Source organism: Phalacrocorax carbo, chromosome 2, assembly GCF_963921805.1.
Source record: "Phalacrocorax carbo chromosome 2, bPhaCar2.1, whole genome shotgun sequence".
Taxonomy (NCBI): domain Eukaryota; kingdom Metazoa; phylum Chordata; class Aves; order Suliformes; family Phalacrocoracidae; genus Phalacrocorax; species Phalacrocorax carbo.
In genome coordinates, this window is record NC_087514.1 from 164,621,444 (window position 1) to 164,640,632 (window position 19,189).

Consider the following 19,189-nt stretch of genomic DNA (forward strand, 5'->3'; position numbering starts at 1 on the left):
ACAGACAAGTGTTCACGCCATGTCCGGCCCTCTTTACTGGTTTGTGTGTGTCCATCTAGTCCACTGGGTAAGGACATGCATAATTCTTTGCAGGATTTGATCCTAAAAAATGTTTAATTTTCTCGTCTGATGCTCAACTCAAGAAGGGGGAGTTTTAATTTACCTGCTATCCATAGGTTACTTTTAGTTCCCCTTAAAATGACAGGTTATCAGACTCTATGGAGATATAATTGGGGGAAAAAGAAACCACAAATGAGGTCAGACTGGGTAATTTCCTCATCCTGTTTAGCTCTCAGTATCTGAGGATTTGGGTGCTGATACTCCTGCCTTTTTCCACGCTTTTTTGCCTGACTTGTGTCACTTGGTCGGTTTGGCTGTGGCGGAGGTCCAGCTTTTACTTCTGTGCCAGTATGTAATAATGCATTATTTCAAAGAGGGAGGCAATGACCTTGGTTTGCAGGCATCTCGCTGTCCCCTGTGGCACTGTCAGATAGCAGATAAAGAGACTCCGTGCCTGATGAGCGCTTTTGCCTACCATCTCCGGGCCAGAAAGAATATTTCGATTTCACAGCCTGTGTTTCATGTGTTAACCTCTTCCCACCTGCTTTCAAGGTATTTTTCTTCTTCCCAGTCTCCAAGAAGATTCAAACTGGGGGTTATATTTGCCTAATAAGCAGTAGGCAAATATGCAGTTTTGTAATGTTCAAAGAACCTTTTTCCCCTGAGGATCTCTAGGATTAGCCCTTTAGAGAAACAACATCACCCACTACATAAATATAGCCTGCTTGTAGCACAGTCATGCTGAATGCACAGGAATGGTAAATTGCAAATTAAAAAATAAATTTTAAAAAAAGTATGAAAAGTGGCCAGTTATAATTACAGGGAGGGATATAAGTCTGACAGCATCAGCTTGGAACATCAGAGCTAACATCCCTTCTTATATAGACTCATTAAGGTTGGAAAAGACGTCTAGGATCATCAAGTCCAACCACCAACCCAACACTACCATGTTTCCTAAACCAGGGCCTGAAGTGCCACATCTACACGTCTTTTAAATACCTCCGGGGACGGTGACTCCCCCACCTCTCTGGGCAGCCTGTGCCAGGGCCTGACCCCTCTGGCAGGGAAGGCATTTCCCCTCATCTCCAACCTAAACCTCCCCATGCGCAGCTTGAGGCCGTTCCCTCTCGTCCTGTCACTGGTGACTTGGGAGCAGAGACCAGCCCCCCCCTCACTCCAGCCCCTCTCAGGGGGCTGCAGAGAGCGAGAAGGGCTCCCCTCAGCCCCCCCTTCTCCAGGCTAAACCCCCCCAGCCCCCTCAGCCGCCCCCCAGCACACTTGTGCTCCAGACCCTGCCCCAGCCCCGCTGCCCTTCTCTGGACACGCTCCAGCCCCTCAAGGCCCTTCTTGTCCCGAGGGGCTCAAACCTGAGCCCAGCATTCGAGGTGGGGCCTCCCCAGTGCCGAGCACAGGGGCCCCATCCCTGCCCGGCTCCTGCTGGCCACACATATGCCCCTGTTTAATGAATCCTAGGGACAGGTTTGTACAGGAAGAGGGACCGTGGTAGCTACGCCGATACTGCCCGGCACAGTGCGCCCTGCACATCCAGCGAGAGAGTAGCAGTGGTGCTACTGCCCCAGCTCTGCTTCCTGCCCGTGCGTCTGCGTTCATCCCCGAGGGAGGCAACGTTTGAGATGTCATCTCCTTCTCCTGCCAAACAGCACACGTCACCAGACACACAGCACTCAGATCTGTGGGGGCATTCGGTGCATACCCGGAGCGTGGCTTCACGGTAATTAGAGGCTGGATTGCAGCACACGTAGGTGAATCATGTATCTTCCAACACAGCTTTGGTGTAACCTGGGAACAGAGCGATGTTGCCTTTGGTACAGACTGCGGAAACCCAGCGGGAATTCGCCGGTTGCCGTATCACACCAAAAGGCTGTGCCACCAAACCACCTTTACTCTCCTACCTTGCTTAGCTAGATTAAACCTGTCCCAAGCACGCCTACAGTTTTCGGGCACACATCCATTTGCAGGCACCTACAGGCCTTCGCTGATGAGACAGAGAAAATAGCAGCTTCTGAGTGTCCCTGGAGCACTTGCCTATAAGAAGCGTCTGTGTACGTTACCGTGAGGGATAATACAATGCACTCAGCAAGCTCCGCTGCATGCTCACACATCCCCGGGCAGAGTTTATGGGGGTGACAGGGATGCGAGGCGAAGAGACTGCCCTTCCTCCAGCAGCAGCCCTTTCCAGCCCAGCCCTCATCCCAACCTGCATGTTGTCCCCACAGCCCGATGCGTTTCAGTCCATAAAACTGAAATCCCGGGCAGTCCTTATCAGACAGATCCGTTCTGTCAAACAGTCGTGAGATTTTTCCTTTCCAGTTACATGCAAGGTGGTCTGAAAATTCAACAGTTCTTCATCTGGTATTTAGAGAGAAGAAAAGAGTTTATGTAGCTTAATTTGAGCACTGTGATCATCTTCAATTTTACCATGACCTCTGAAATATATGAGGTTTTCAGGTTCGAAATTCTGGAATAATGGGAAACCTGGGGAAATCCCAGCTTGCTTTCTAAAACAAAGGTAAATTCTACATCTCATAATGGGAGAGCTGAGCAAAAACATGAATCCTTACAGGCACAAAAGAGAAGCACGCCAACCTTCTTTAGTTTAAAAACCTGACAGACTTTAATTCCATTTTAGGATTACGTGGGGCTGGACTCAGGAGATGAGCATCTGGCGATGATGGTATCACAGATGTACACTGGGAGTGGTACATCAGGAGCAGTCATCTGCTACCCAGTTAATACGTTTGCTGATGGGGAAAAGGAGCAGCTTTGCATCAAGTTTATGGAGTGACTCGTCTTAATAAAGCCATGTGAAGGAATGCATGGGAAATATGCCCTGAACACTGAGATAGCACAGGTCAAAGCACTCACAAATAGATTTTCCTGGAAAAAAAAAATCACTTGAGTACCAAAACTCTCCCAGTTTCTTGATTTCCTGCAAAAGTACTGTTATTCCACATTGATATTTCACTGTATCTTTTCTACCAAAAGTTCCTTCTGAACCCCAAAGTCTGAATATGAACAGAGAGTGAAACTTTCACATCTTGCTTCTGCATCAGCTAAGACCTCTGCGTAGTCTGATCGAGAGGGCTGCTTCCTGAGTGTCATGGTTTTAGCTGGGATAGAGTTAATTTTCTTCACTGCAGTTGGCTGCGGGGTGAAGGCTTTGGACTTGAAATCCAATAGGGTTTCCCTGCGCAGGTAAAACCATAGGGTGCCCTGTGGTGTGTATCTTCTCTCTTGAGCAAAGGGACGCTTACTCCTAATGGCTGAGATACTGGTCCGTACTGGTGGGGAGTAGAATATATCCTCTTCGAGCTGCTGAACCTTCTGGGACAGTGACTCCACAGTCAAGACAAGGGAGGAAGAGAGATTTGCCTCATACTCCCAGAGTTTATCAATCACCTCCGCCACCGTTGGTGCCTCGTCATCTTTCCAGGACATCACTGCCAATGAGTTTGCATGCGAAGATGGTGTGCTCCGTACAAACTTCCGCCACATGGGTCGTGTGCACTCGGCTTCATCTGGATCTTTGGATGACCGCTGATCGTCCAGGTCACCATAAATCACCTCAAGCACGGCTAGTTCCCTCAGGTACTGGATACCTCTCTCCATGGTCATCCATTTTCCTAGGCGAAATACAATACCTTCCTTGAAGGGGTACCTTTGTCTCACACCAGACAGGAGTCGCCTCCAGAGGCTGAGGGCTTGTTTCCCTGTTCCAATTGCTTTGTCAATGCCCTCTTCCGTTTAAAGGGATCCCAGTTGTTTGGCTTCCTTCCCCTCTAATTCCAGGCTACTGGCCCCATTATCCCAGCATCGGAGCAGCCAGGTGACAACGTGCTCACCTGAACGACAGCCGAAATCTTTTTGCATATCTCGCAGCTCACTCAAGGATAGGGATCGGGTAGTTTCCATTTCTTGTACGGGTTCTTCCTCCTCCTCTCCTTGTGATGGCCCTGCTTCTTCATCATCTCTTTCTAAACGAGTTGACTTTCTCTTCCAGGATTTCTTCTTGTGTCTAGGGGCGACTGATACTGGCACGGGTTGGTCCTCTGATTCAGCTGCAACGCTTGTCACCGGGGTTGGAGTAGCTGCAGCATCTGTCGTGGGGGTTTGATTGGCCTCAGTGCTTCTTGCTTTCCTTGTTCTTGTCCTTTTAGATCCAGAGGCCGTCTCTTCCCCTTAGGGGCACTGAATAGTGTTAAATAGGGCTCGATAGGCACGGGCCAGGCCCCAGTACATTGCAGTGATTTGTATCTCTCTGGAACAGCCTGGGTGACAACATACTTCCTCCAAATATTCTACTAATTTTTCAAGATTCTGCACTTGTTCAGGGGTGAAGTCCCACAACACTGGGGGTGCCCACCGCCTTAGGCATTTGCCCATGCTATCCCACACACCCTGCCACGCATAGCTATCCAGCCTTGGGGCAGATCTCTGGATGATATTTTTAAATTGCTTATTAACCTTCGACAGAGCTGAAATGGTCTGCCAAAGCAACACCAGCAGTTGCATCTTAACTACCCAAGGATGTTCAAGATACTGAAAAGTTGTTGTAATGAAAGAGGAGGCATTGTAGAAGATGGTAGCTACGGTGCTGTTCTGTATTTCCTCCATAAAAAAGCTCTCAGAGGAGGTATAATTGCTAATTGTCTCCATGAGGTGGTACCCGACCTACAGTAACGGTTTCAATAGAAACTTCAAGTACCAAATAAAACTCAAGGCCAACGTTTTAAAAACAACTCTCCCAGGCAAAACATCACTAATCACTGCAGAGCACAGCAGACCACAAAAACCAACACCAATCTTTAACAGACACAGCAAATACAGGAGCGCGGTGCAGATCAGATAACCTAATATTGAGAACTGAGTCTATGCTGTGACCAGCAGCTGGTATTATCTCAACCCTTTGGCCCCACATTGGGCGCCAAAAAGGACCGTTGTGGTTCAGCCCAGTCGGCAACTAAACACCCCGCAGACGCTCGCTTACTCCCCCCCCGCCGCTGTGGGATGGGGGAGAGAATCGGAAAAGCAAAAGAAAAGGAAAAAAAAAAACTTGTGGGTTGAGATAAGAACAGTTTAATAATTAAAATAAGATAATAATGATAATAATGATGATTATTATAGTAATAATAATAATGATAATATAATTTAAAAAGAGAAAAAGGGAAAAAAACAGAAACACAAACAATACAACCGCCCACCACCGGCCGACTGACACTGCCTGTCCCCGAGCTGCGATCACTGCTTCCCCCGCCAACTCCCCCCAGGTAAAACACTGGGTGTGACACCATATGGTATGGAATATCCCTGTGGCCAGTTTGGGTCAGCTCTCTTGGCTGTGCCCCCTCCCCTCCCGGCTTCTTGTGCCCCCAGCACAGCATGGGGAGCTGGAAAAGCCCTTGACTAGTACAAGCCCTACCCAGCAACAGCCAAAACATCGGTGTGTTATCAACACTATCCTCATACTAAATCCAAAAGGGAGCACTGTGCCAGCTGCAGGGAAGGAAATTAACACTATCCCAGCTGAAACCATGGCACTGAGCGATACCCGCACATCACGTGCATGCTGCAACATAAACACCGGCCAAACAGGAGGATATTTTGTGGGTATTAAGCAGGGAAGAATATGGAAAATGATGATGCACCCACATTTATACAAATCCCAGAAGTCAGGGCGCCAGGCTCAGGAGTGGTTTCAATTTTGTTTTCTCAGTCTTCCTCCAAAGGGCCCACATTTCACTGCCCTCAGCAAATGGTGCCTGTGCTCGTAAATACTGTTTGTCCTAGAAACCTGCCTTCTAGGGTAAAGCTTATCCATCCTACAGCACTCCCGTTACCACTAATCCAAATTAACTGACTCGACGCGGTTTTAGAACATCAGATATCAACAGTGCTTGTAACAGTCCATAAAACTGCAAACAAGAGGCCAGAGCAGTGGGAAAATTATTTGGGAAGTCTGATCAAATAGGGAGAGAACAAAAGGAAGGAAAATCCCCGGCCTGAGGAACAGAGGACGGGCTGTGTCGACTGTGTTTGCTGTAAATAATGCAGTGCCTGCACGCTGACTTTTGCAAGCACTGCAATTACTGTCTGGCTGCCCTAAATCTTTGCATTTATCTTGGGAGACTCTCTCTGCTGTGTATGATTTTTCACCGCTCTTCCTCTGAGCTGTTTGTTCCCCAGCGGTGTTGCTTACGTGCTTGTTATTTTTATAGTTTTCCCCTTCATTTCCCATGTAAACGGGACACCAACAACAAAAAAATGGTGTAGAGAGAGAGTGTGAGTGAGTCCATGCGATGGGTCACTGACAGTTCAGTCAAGGCAAACATCAGGAGGTGGTTTCTGACAGCAAGTTCATCCTACGGTTGTTTGAGAAAAGTCAACAGCAGAGATTGTCTTCAGTGAAGGAAAATGATTGGTGTAATGCTCTGGCAGAGGGGGAAAGGGGAAGAAAATGAAGGCAGAGACACAGTTTTGTTTCAAGAAATGAATTGTTTTCACCTGAGAATTAAGCGACATGGTTTATTCCCATATGTAGTGCCAGGAGAATTTGACTCGGCTGCATCCTGTCAGTGCCGGGAGCGCACGCACAGGAAAACGTGGCCATGTTTAAGAGAGGTGATTAAATCCCTAAAGAATCTCTAAAGATCTCTAAATCTCTAAAGAAGCTTTCCCATGATTTTCCCTGGCTCATATGTTTTACCCAGACCCGAGTGTATCCAATGCTTGGGTCAGGAATGACGTTCGAAACCTTTTTTGGCTGTGTGGGCCCCGCGTTGGGCAGCTCTGCAGGTGTTGGCCAGTAGCACCGAAGCGCCGCTTTTCAGAATGTGGGAGGAACATTTAGAGCCAAGCTCTAAAAGCTCTAAAAGCCCAGGGATATCAGTTTATAACCATTTCTATGTTAGCTTATAACAACTAGATTTATAGATTTTTTTTTTGTGGCTTTCCATTATAAATTGAACATTAGATAATTTCAAGGTAGAGGTTTTTTTTTCACGTAAAGTCTTTTTTTTTTTTTTTCCTTTTCTACTCCATCCTTGCTGCAGTTAAATGTTTCTTCTCCTAGAATACATGTACGTACTTTCAGGAATTCAGTGCAACTACCGGCACAGGAAGATATTGAAGCATTTTTAGGATACACAGGTAGGATGCTAAAGGTACGGGTGATCAGGACATTAAGTTTTGTAGTCTTAAAGCTGCTGAATCCACCCTCAGAGTCCATGAGGGCGGATTGCCGGTGTTTTTTGCAGCCAGTGTTTTCATTGATCTTGGTTTATGTTTACAGACACTGTGTGATTATATCACTCCTTCATTTACCCAGATACATTAACGCTTCCACATCTGACTAGTCAGACGCTAACTGGCAGCGATGGCTGCACGGCTGGATTTTCTCTCATCCTGTTCCTTAATTCACCATTAATACTTCGTTATTATTGTGACAGTAAAAAGCTTAGTTATTCATTATTACTCTCACAAAGGCCAGACAGTTACCCCAGATAAACACTTGACAGATTTGAGCACCGGGACTAAAAGTAATAGGGTGTAGCAGAATGTAACACAGCTAATTTCCCAGCTGATCTATAATCCTCCATCAGATTTATTTTTGGCTGACTGACAGATGCGTACAAGTCAGTCAGGATCCCTTTGCCGAGCTGTAGGTACAGAACACCTCGCCTAGATGACACCCCTGTGGTTCGGGTTCATCCTACTTAACCTACCTGAGGGACCTACAGGTGAAGTTCTGTGAAATTCCTGAGCCTCTAGCAGCTTGCTGCTGCCAAAAGCGGTGCTCCTGCTCTCTCCTCCTTTACTCCCAGCTCGTCCGATCAGCAAAAAAAATCTGTTTGGAGGGGGTCTTGTGTTTGTGGGTTTATTTAATTTCTTTTTATTGGTTGGGGCGGTTTTCTGCTGGTTTCGGTCGTTTATTCAGGGTCAGACAAATGCCATTGGCAGAGCAGAAGTGGTGGGAGGTTGGGACTGTGAAAGGCAGAGCCGATAGATGGGCTGACTTGTTTGAGGAAATCTTACTGAGAGATGCGATTTCCGTGCAGAAAGTTAGAAGGATGGATACTTAAATGTATCAGAACAAAGGGTATAGGGCAAAGTCTATTTATTCACATAAAACCTAGGCTGCGCGGTGGAAGGGTTAGTGCCCAGGGAGATTTCTGCCCGTACGTTCGCTGCAGCTGGAGCCACGGAGTGGGAAGGGGTTGGCAGCCTCGCCCACGCTCCCATCGTGCAAACTTGGCATCAGGATTGATAGGCTTCTCCTCTCCTCTTTTTCCCCCCCTGCCAGCAAATCCACTCTGGTTATGCCAAGGGAAGTCTTGAGTTATGTGCAGAAGCTTGAAGGCTCCATTTTGGAAACCTCCGTGTGGTTTCGTATGTGGGCAGCCCTAATTTCTTGCACTGGGAGAGAATTTTGCTGTGCGCTGTACGGGGAGCAGGACTGGAGGGTAGCTGCTCCCTGACTTGAAGCATTCCCCTCTCTCCCTTGGTCCTCACTGCAAAACTGCCCTTGCTGCTGTATTTTAAACCGATCGAACTGAAAGATGCCGCAATTACCATCTTTATATCACAGAAGTTCAATGTTAGAAGTGCAGTTAGAGTGTATTTTAAATCATAAGCAATTACCATTTGTTTATAGCAACAACTGCGGCCCATTAAACGAATACACCAGCACAACCGAACGGGTATCTGCGATTATTGTGTGCCCCTAAACTAGAGCAAGCCTGTGGCGTTCTAGCCTGCATTTCAAGCGCGAGCTGGAGTAAACAGCAAGCCATTTTACTTATATTTTGGGAGCTAGAATTTAGAGTCTAAAGTAAATACCAAACCGTTTTATTTATATGTTTACATTCAGGATTTACTTTAAGCTGCTGCCATATCATAAGACAAACTCTTCCTATGCAGAGGCATAACCAAGATTCTCACTAAATCACGCTGGCGGTTTTATATATCTCTGTCCTCCAAGATCTTTTAGTATCAAATTGAGTGAGGCCAAAGCTTCTGAACTCCGAGCACAAATATTTCGCGGTTGTTGCAGAAAAGAGAAATTGTTGCTCCCAAACAGATCGATGTAGCGTCCTCTCTCTGACAGTGGTCAGTGTTGAATCTTTCAGAAGCCAATATAAATCCTCCCCTTCCAACCTCCTCTGACCGTAAGTGCACACAATGCACCTAATTGTTCCGTCCAGAAAAATAATATCTTCCTGACCTAAAGCAATATAACTTTATTTATATCAGTGTTAACATTTGTCCTGACGGTTATTACTAACACTGTTACCAGGAGGCACCGCATATTTTATTAATATTCTTCTCTAAACTCACTGTGCCAGTCAAGGACTTCTGGCAACCCTTCATTCCCCGGCAAGTTCTTCCTGTAGGAACCTCCCACTTCTTTGCTGGAACTCCCTGCATGAATCCATCCCTCTCCCTCATCCCAGTGACTCTGCCAGTATCCACAAGGCAGAATTTGTCTACGTCCTCTTGTGTTACCGGGATTCTCCGTTCCTCCCCCAGTTTCAGGGGCAGGTGACTGTTCCCTTTTGCCTAGTCTGATGTACTGAGAATTACCCGCCTCGCTGCAGCCATGGCTCTGCCAACCACCCAGCTTTTTTCCTTATTGGCCCCGTTCTCGCTGTTACCATCCCTCTGCTTTGGAGCCTCAGCTGCAAATTCACAGATTTAACACCAGAACAAAGCGATGTATCCATTAGCCTGACCTCCCAGATGGTGGGGACCACTACATTTCACCCAGATCACTTTGCGTTGTGACTTAAATTCTGTATTTTTAAAGCGCTGCCTGGATTGAGATGTACCTGAGGTTGCTTTGTGCCGAGTCAGCTCGGCTTCAATATGATTTACTGGTTCAGGAGCGGCAACGCATACAAATGGAGCTGTACTTGTTCTGGGGCCAGTTTGGGTCTAGCAGCGATGCAGCTGCCCTGAAAGGGTGCTGAGCCTGGGCTGGTAAACCCCCGCCAGAGCTCAGCTGGTTTTGCCTGGAACCAGCTCAAGCATCTCTGTGCCACAAGTCACGCTCCTGGAAACACTGACTTTGGGAGGACAGTGACAAGGTGCTACGTGAAGTCATTTCTGGCTCGGGACACAGCAATTTTTCTCCGATGAATCTCTGCTGGTGGTAGACTGGTCTGCAGAGCTACTCTGATGTCTCTGCTCCACGATCCCCAGCGTGGGCACTGCCCTGAACCTCTGCTAGGCTGCGTACGTTTAGTTTGCAGCTGAACTAACAAACCCTCCTGCAATCCACAGTGCCGGCAAGCATGGTGCAGAGCCGTCCAGACTGCATGAGCTAAAACTAACGAGCTCTGAAGTACCTGAGCTGACTCAGTCTCAAGCATTTCAAGCATATTTTGTTGCATAGCAGTGTGTTCTCGGATGGTGCTCAGGGAGAACGTCGAGCTGCGGTTTATACATCTTTAATGCAAAGGTAAAAAGGTAAACTAAACTTTAGAGTAAAAAAGGAAAAAAAAAATTAAGGGATGGGAATCATGGTGCCATTTCCCTCTCAAAAAGCTATGAATTTAATATTAGTTTGACTCAGAGTGATGCTGGGGATGTTACGTTTCATGCCCAGCTCCTTACAGCGTTGGTTGCCGGCCCTCAGCAGCATGTATGATTGTTTCCTTTTTTTTTTTCCATTTGTTCAGTACCACTTTTGATTTCTAATCCCTACCTCAGTGTCACCTCCGAATACGGGTACGCCTTCAGGCAAAATTGCCTTATTTCTTTTACTGACATAAGATCGATATAGGCTGTCGAAGTACCTACCAAAAGACCTTTGTTGTCATTCGTTCCAAGAGCTCATAATTTAATACACGCCAAGAGAAACAGATGGGAGATTGCGAGAACGCGGTAACACAAACAGTCTAATTTTATTGTGAGGGTAAAAACTCACTTGTGTTGCTGTTACGTAGCGGGGCCCACTCGTTGGTTTCCACACAAGACTCCCCGTGAAAAAACACACCTCGTCTCATTAACCTCTGCACCCTCCTGTGGCACCAAGTTTCACTGGCTAATTATATGCTGTAGAAAAGAATCCCTTTTTTTTTTTTTTAATCTAATTTAATTGTTATTGTATGGGTAAATCAAGCCTGATATGAAGTAGGCTTCACCCTTTGGATAAAGAATAGCTTTGATTACTAGCAAGACTTAATTTTCTTTCAACAGCTCTGAGTTGTAACCCCCTGAAGTAAATGGAAAAAGAATTTAATTGCACTGGGTTTGGATCAGGCCAAATGTGATCTTGAGACCTACATGATACAGCAACCCACACGTCAGACATCTGGAACTTATTGATTAAAGAAATATGAAACCATCGACCTCTTTCTCTACAAGCAGTGAAGGAAGAGTGAAATGGAGATATTTTTGTAAAATTATTTGGGGAGAACTCAGATACTAATGAAGTAACTGAAGGGAGCAAGGAGATGGAAGATTGTAGAGGTAGGAATCAGCCTGGAGCAGCTGGGAGAATGATAGGGAAAACTACATTAAGTGATGTTCCAGCTTCTGAACTCACTCATATTCAGGTTTCTTGACAGCATTTGCTCTTCTGGATGAGAAGTTGGCACCGTTGAGATTTATGCCAGGTCAGCCAGAGAGACTGAAGCTGTTTGTTTATCCAGGGAGAGTGCAGGCAGCCAGAGGAGGAGACCTCAAGTCCCCCAGACCTGCCTCTCAGCAACCGCCTGACTTTATTTCTAGTGTCAGCAAACTGCTGGTAATAATCCACCTACATCATGTTCATTTAAAGTCCCAGGTACCAGTTCACATGAAATACAGGTATCAGGGCCTAAAGAAGCTATACGTACAGGAATATACCCTGCCCCATTAAGCAATTTCCCATGTAATGGATTAATGGTTTGCTTAGGTTTCTATCACGCTGGGGCAGTCATTAACAAATTCTGTTTGCTGCCTGGGTAGCAGATGGCTCCACCTGCCCGAGCCAGGGACAGAAACACCCCGAGAGCTGTAGGGCAGGATGGGGGAAAGCTCAGTAATCCTTTAGGAAGTGCGTTAACGGTTCAGGAATTAATTGGGTTATGGTTCACAGGAAATCCTCGGGGGAAGGGAAGCGTGAAGGAAGAGAACCGCAGGGAGCGTTTGGATATGTGAGGTTACAAGAACCCCTATAATCTGCCTGAGGGTGCGTGTGCCCCCACATCAATGCTCCTCTTCAGCAAAAGCAAGTCCTCTGACAAAAGTTTTGCTTGAGACGTGAATTTCAGTTATGGGACAGCTGTGTCAGCGTCCTAAGAGTTTGTGAGGGAGCAAAAGAGAGGGAAGTTTATTGGAGCTGGCTCAGCACATGGGTGGCTATAATCCGGTCTTCTTTTACTTCTGTGCCCCTGTCTCTATGAAGTTATTAATGGCATTGTTAGTATGGTAATAATAGTAAATATAATCTTTCTTTACTTTTACCTAATGTTCGTGTTTGGTGAAAAAGTGATTTCAAAAGATCCAGCTTTCCATTCCTACGGGCGGGCTTGCTGGACCGCTCACGTGCTGGACTCTGGGGCAGCCGAAGGGTAACAGATTGATTCCCGAGTAACTCTCACCGGCGCTTTGAGTAGCCCTTAATGCACGGCACCAGAGGGGAAAGCTTCCGTCAAAGGCAAGCACGTACCTCTGGGGACTACTGAGCCCCCAGATCTCCTGCTGCACTTGGAACATCCTCCTCTCTATGTCCCTTAGTTCCCAGTTTACTCAGTGCTGTCAAAATAGGTACCGTTAACTGCTTCCGAAGCTCTATAAAAGCGCAGAGTTCGAATGTTTTTGGTAATGTGGCCAGGAGCTTCTCGCTAGCCATGATCTTCAACATCTTGGCATTGAGATGTAGATGACACGGCGTGGATTTTGACCAGCAGCCTAGAGCTGACAGATTTTACTGTTTATTACTTATCCCCAAGCCATTTACTTCCCTTTAACACGCTAAACTCTGCACTCGAGCACTGACATGGGTATTTTTTAATTAAGCACCTTTTCACTGTTTAAGTTTGCTTAACAGATAAGCGCCTGTCGGCTTTTCACTTTTAACTTCTTGTTTGCTCAGCAGCAAGGCTTTTCATAATTAAAGCCCCTTTTCAGTTATTCTGGTCTGTGATATTTATTCTTCAGAAAAAATACAGGAGAAATGGTTTTGCGTGGCTGAACGATTGAAGGAAACACCTCAGGTGCTCGTCTGTCCTTCAGTAACACGTTTTTAAATTTAACCGTAGAATTTTCTGGTTCTTTTATCCACTGTCTCCCCGTGTTCAGAACTTCGATGACCCCCATGAACAGCTCTGAGTCACTTCTCCTCCTGATGTCAACACTTCGCAGCCGTTCGCAGCAGAGGAGAATCTGCGCAGATCGGCTACAGAGCGAGATCTCGAATAAGAAGCCGTGAATTTGTCTCCCAGAAGTATTTTGAGCGCCGCCCCCCCAACTGAAACACCCCAGATAATGAAATGCTAGGTTGAAAATTCCTTCTCCTCCTTATCTAACGAACGTGCGTGCAAATCACAAACTAGGTAAGAAAGTATTTGGCCCACGAGGAGCAGGCCAGAGGTTTTTCAGACACTAAGCCCTGTATAATATCACAGTTGACAAATAAAAATGTAACTCCAATGGCAACATCTAAAATAGCATGAGAAAGAACCGACCAACAACTTGCTGCTCATAAAAAAAAGCCTGTTTTCAATTTCAGACTCAAGTTCTATGTATGGAATTTGCAAAAGGAGAAGGAAAAGCCTCTAGAAATACCAAAACAGAAGCTGGGTAGTTCGAGCTTTCACGGCCACAGGTAGACTAATAATTATTAGGGCAATCAAAGACCCTTTGGAAAATGATGACTGTGTTCTAATTCAAGCAGTTTCATGCTGACGTGCACGTAGGTTGCGTAACTGTGCAGCAGTGGCTTTTGCACCCTCCTACTTTTCGAACTCCTGTAGCCAAGCAGGCTCTGTCTCGGAAAAGAATGCAACTTCTAGCCAAGATTTGTCAACGTGAATTCTTGGGCCTAAAAAGTACCCCCGAGAAATCTCTGAAGTTGATTTTAGGTAGAATAAAGTTGGGTCCGCTGATCTTGGTGCACGCAAAAGTTGTCTATAGGATTGGAACATAGCTGGGGAAATTTTAGCCTATAAAAGGGGGGCATTTCACAAATTTATGCTTTATCAAAAACTAGTATTATACAGAAGCAATTATTCCTAACTCTACTGCTTTGCCACACAGACCTTAATCCCCCTCAAGCAGCCAACGTCCACAGCCACTGAAATCAATGGGGACTTTGTCACTGGTTTCAGCGGGCACAGGATGTGACCAGAACAGCATCTGCAGCAGTTCCCGGATAGGAACACTAGGAAAAAAAATCTTCATTTGTAACTAAATATTTCACATTTCAAAAGCCTGGCCTCAGATGTGCTTTGGAAACTTTTTTTTTGGGGGGTATGTCTTTCTTCCACCAAGCTGCATATTTATCAGTTCTAGTCCTAGGGATGATCTTAAGAGCTTATCTCCCAGGGGATCACAGCTTCTTTCTAATTTGCTTCTTTATTAAAACAATCCGGGCTTGAAATTAACTTTTTTTTTATTGCTCACAATCTTTGCTGCTTGCATGAAGAGCAAGTGTAGAACATTTCCACGTCTTTTTTGAGTCTTATTTCTTCGCACATCTGCCTTTAGCAAGTTCATCTTCTGAAAACAGAAAAGCAGGAGACTGCAGGTAAAAGGGAAATAGTTTATAGCTGAAATAGTTTAGGAAAAAAAAAAACAAATTCATAAAAACCCAAATATATTATATTTATTGTTTGGGAAGATTAAGGAAATCAAGGAGACATGTTTTCAAATTTTAATTTTGGAAACAAATTCCTTTGGACTTGCCATAACTCACCTGATTTCTCATAGCTTTGTTTCTCGTTTTACTGTTTTAAAGTGAGGCAACTAAAACACTTCTACTTTATAAGAACATTTCACAGCTGAATAATTTAGGGCCAGACTGAGCTACATTTTTTTCACGTGTGTGATAGCTTACCATGCAAATATCCCCAAAGGCCCAGCAAACCTATGTGACAACTCCAAAGACAGGCTTCCTTAGGGACAATCACGTGTTATTAGAGATAATAAAGAATGACAGAATCTGGCTGTTAAAACTTCGTGAGATGCTCAAACACTAGTGACAGCAGCCGTTAAAGCTGTAGATAAATTACATATAAAACAATCCCACTTTGCTGAATTCCTAACTTCTGAAATATCCTTTGATTTCAGTATTGCAACTCTTTATTCTCAGCACTTTTTTTTTTTTAATTGAAGACCTCTGAATTTCTCCTCAGACAAGGACATAACCACAGATACTGCTGGCATAATAAGATTACTGCAATGAGTTCTGGTCTGTGCAACTTTTAGAAAGCATTCAGAAATGGTTTGCTTCTCGGGTGGCGAGGACTGAATAAGAGTGTCCTCACTGCTTAGAAGGTGACAAAACTTCATCCTGGAAGTAATAAAAGACTTTTTTTTTTTTTTTCACCAAGCAGTGAGGCTGTGGTTCGGCTGGAGGGGCTGTAGGGTGGCACAGTGTACGCGGGGTGCATGCCATGCCAGAGCAGCCGCCTTCCTCTGCCTTCCCAGAAAACCCGCCTCTGTCAGGATGAGAACAAAGTTACTGTTACAGGAGTAATTACATAAATTAAATTAATATGAGGGGCTACTCAACAAGCCGCTTTAATTAAGCTGCTGGACATCCTCAGTGTGAAGTAACTTGGCCTGAAGGATGTGGTAGGCCGAGGGTATATAGATTTCATACTTCGTCCTGAAGAGTTTGACACTTCAGTGATTGCTAAAGTTACCATTTCCACACTCTGGGATGGTCCAACATCCCAAACTCAGAAAAAATAACCCGACGGCCTGCTGCAATAATTACAATTTCTTTGGTTTAAATTTTCGTGGGGTCCTAAGCTGTGGCTGGTTAAGTTTACGCAGGGCTGAGGCTCAGGAAGGGACGGGATCATCCCACGCTGGCCCCTGGAGCGGCCTTGTTTTCACGGCAAAGAACCAGAGCGGTCCAAGTACGAAAGCATTGCGGCGAGCGCTTTTCCACACAAAAATCTTCCTAAGTTATTTTTTGTGCTTCCCTTCAGAGGGAGACACCTCCCCAAAACCGCTCGGGCTTCTCCAATTAAAGGGGTGAAGCACCGAGGTTGTGGAGGGGGATCCCTCGGCTCCAGGGGCACGGTGGCTCGGGGTGAGGGCGGCGAGGGGCGATGCCCCCCCGACGGGGGCTCAGGATGTGGTTTATTCAGTCAAACACCGTCCGTCCGCGACGGGGAAAGGGACGGGGAGAGGCTCGTCCCGCGGCGCTCCGAAGGGCGCGGAGCTGCCGGCCCTGAGGCGAAGCACCCGCTCCCCAGCCTCCCCCCCGCTCCTCCTCCTCCTCCTCTTCCTCCTCCCCTCACAGCGCCGCGCCGGCGGCGGGAAAGCGCGGCGGGGGCGGGGAGAGGCGGGGCCGCGGCGGGCCGGGCCGCGCCGTACCGGGGCGGGGCGGGACGGGCCATCGGGTCCGTCGGTTAATGGCGCTCGGTGCCGGCGGTCCCGGCCGTGCCCGCAGGCGGGGCGGGGAGGGGGAGGCTGAGGGGGGCGCGGCGCGGCGTGGCGAGGGAACAAAGCGCCGGAGCTGCCAGGTAAGGCCGCGGCCGCCCCGTGCCGGGGGAGGGGATGGGGTAGGGCGGGCAGCGCTGACGGGCCACCCCCCTCCCGCCATATCGGCTGTTTGTGAGAGGAACAAATTCACCTCAGGGTGAGTTTCCCCCGCCGGCCCTCCCGGAGCCCCGCCGTGGGGGTGAAGGTGTCGCCTCGAGTTTTTGGCAGGGCCGCGGCGGTGTAATTTCACCCCCGGGTGGAGGGAGGGAGGGGAGAGCGGGCGTGAGGCGGGGGCCGCGGCGGGGGCGGCGGTGCGCGGCCGCTCCCCACCCAGGGCGCCTCTCCTTTGTGTCCAGGTGGCGAGGACGGGGGGCCGCGGGGCTGCCCGCGGCCATGGGGGTGCAGGACCGGCCCCAGTGCTTCTTCGAGATAGAAATCAACCGCGAACCAGGTAAGGCTCGCGTCTCTGCCCGACCCTTCGCCTCAAGTGCTGTGCTTGGTTTGTTTGGGGTGCTTTTTTACCACGTTTTTGTCTTAATAATTCACTCAAGCTATTGGCAATGAGTTTGACCGTTGATGTGTTATTTCTGACTTAGTTTTTAGTAACTTTCGACCTTTACTGGGGTGCTGGATGCTTTTTATTTTCCTTTGAAATTGATTCTTCTTCCTATACGTAGGTTCGGTAAAGCTAACACTATTCTGAAGATAAAAAGCATCGTGTATTAGAAGTGCTTTCTGGTTTTGTACTATACGTTTACAGCCGTATAAACTATGGAAAATTGGGGCAAGTTGTGAGGGAGCTGGAGAGGTACTCCTAGAAGTATTTTTAGACATACAGTAATTAAAATTGGAGAGAGACCCGAGGAGATCTTCTTGATCTAAACCTTTCCTGTTCCTGCTCAGATTGAGTCTTCTGAATGTAAATGAAGAATTGACCGGGTGGCCTGCTTTTAAAAATAATAATACTTTTAAAAAGTCCATTTCTTAAATCACATTATCTGTATGGAAAGTGTAATCGCCCATAAGTGGTTGACCGTGAGTTTTAATCCTGGAATAGCTACTTGATTCCCTCTTCAGTTTTCCCTACTGTAAAAATGGTCGTACAGGTTTTAGTTGCCCGTCTTTTTGAACATGAATTAATTGATGCATCTGAGCTGTCTCACGTATACTTGGTGCTTTATATTGCTACTATTTGTCTCTCAGAGGAATGAATAAATGTGATGGCTTCATTATGCTTTCACTTTCATTTTGTGCTTCAATGTTTCTCTGAAAGCCTTTGGAATCAGAGTTTATATCTCTGCATTTTCGGACTTCAGCTGCATTCAAATGTAACTAACCCATTTGGCTTGCTTTTCATTTTCACCAAAACTTGAAAAGAAAGATTAAGTTCTAACTTCAGTGACCTGGTAGGGGATATCTATAAATCTGTTGCTATTCTAACTAACTCTTGTTGGAGTTATTGACAGTGACCTTTGTGAATACTTCTTTTGAGGAGAAAAATGTTAATGTAAACGGAGCTCTAACATTTTCTGTTGCCTGAAATACAGATTTTCTATGGAATGAGACTACTAAAATGTTTTAGCTTGGGAAGGTTCCCTTTTAACTGAAGGAATCATTCTACATCAATTCTTGGTGAAAAACTTATTCTTCATCTCACTTGTTTTTGATCTTTGTTAGGGTTTTTTGTTTTAAATCTTCATCTAAAGAATCTTTCCCTGCACTGTGTTCTTCTCCTTTTTCTTCATGCACATGCTGCTGCTCCCATTCTTTCCCTCCCACCTCTTGTTGCCTGCCTTCTCCCCTCCTCAGCCTTGTGCTGCGCATCACGAGTGAAAGTGGATTACCTTGTTTTCCCTCATATCTATTTGGGTTTGATGACTGATAGCGGTGTCAGAGAGGAATTGCAGTGTTAGTATTCTTGGTGGTGCAGAGCTTTCGTTACCTGGTGTAGACACAGGGCCTTTGGCTCTGTTTGTGGCTGTCTGTATTAGTTTCTCTTTAAAGTAACAGGAATCTCATGGCTGTATATCGAATTCAGAGCCCTGCTGTTTTTATTGCACCTGACTAATGACTTGTAGTTTTGCAGGAAAATGTGCCCGTTTGTAAAATGTTGGTATCGGAGCTTGTGTGTAACCTGGTTATGCTACTCCATGCTGGTGTCTGTTTATTAATTCACTATGCAACTATGTCTTGGGATTTAAGGTTATATTTAAAAAGCTTAAACATTGCTCTTTTTAGCTGTAAGATGACCTTCAAAAGCTGAATCAAGTGTGAATGATAAAGCAGTGCTTCCAGATGACACAAAGCCCTAACACTGAGAGATGTACTATCCTGCTGATACTAGTGAGGTATTAATTTTAACTTTTAAGCTGCCAGCAGATTTCCCAGTTAACATTTTGCTTATTTTGACTTGAACACAATAAACCAATCTGCTTGTTCATTTTTATTAAATGTAGGGAGGAAGAAC

General features: G+C 46.2%; 1 protein-coding gene across 8 annotated transcripts in view; it reads left to right on the forward strand.

Annotated features, from left to right (window-relative positions):
* The first annotated feature begins 16,662 nt into the window (after window positions 1-16,662).
* NKTR (natural killer cell triggering receptor) overlaps window positions 16,663-19,189 on the forward strand; it is a 43,153-nt gene continuing 40,626 nt past the window's right edge. For 6 of the 8 annotated variants that reach the window (XM_064445146.1, XM_064445150.1, XM_064445149.1 and 3 more), the window contains exons 1-2: window positions 16,663-16,763; window positions 17,079-17,173. In XM_064445146.1, the coding sequence (XP_064301216.1) occupies window positions 17,116-17,173 (58 nt within the window). In that variant the 5' untranslated portion in view covers window positions 16,663-16,763; window positions 17,079-17,115. Of the gene's footprint in view, window positions 16,764-16,837; window positions 16,880-16,910; window positions 16,928-17,078; window positions 17,174-19,189 lie in introns of those variants that run through there. The other 2 variants (XM_064445147.1, XM_064445148.1) reach the window with 2 other exon arrangements.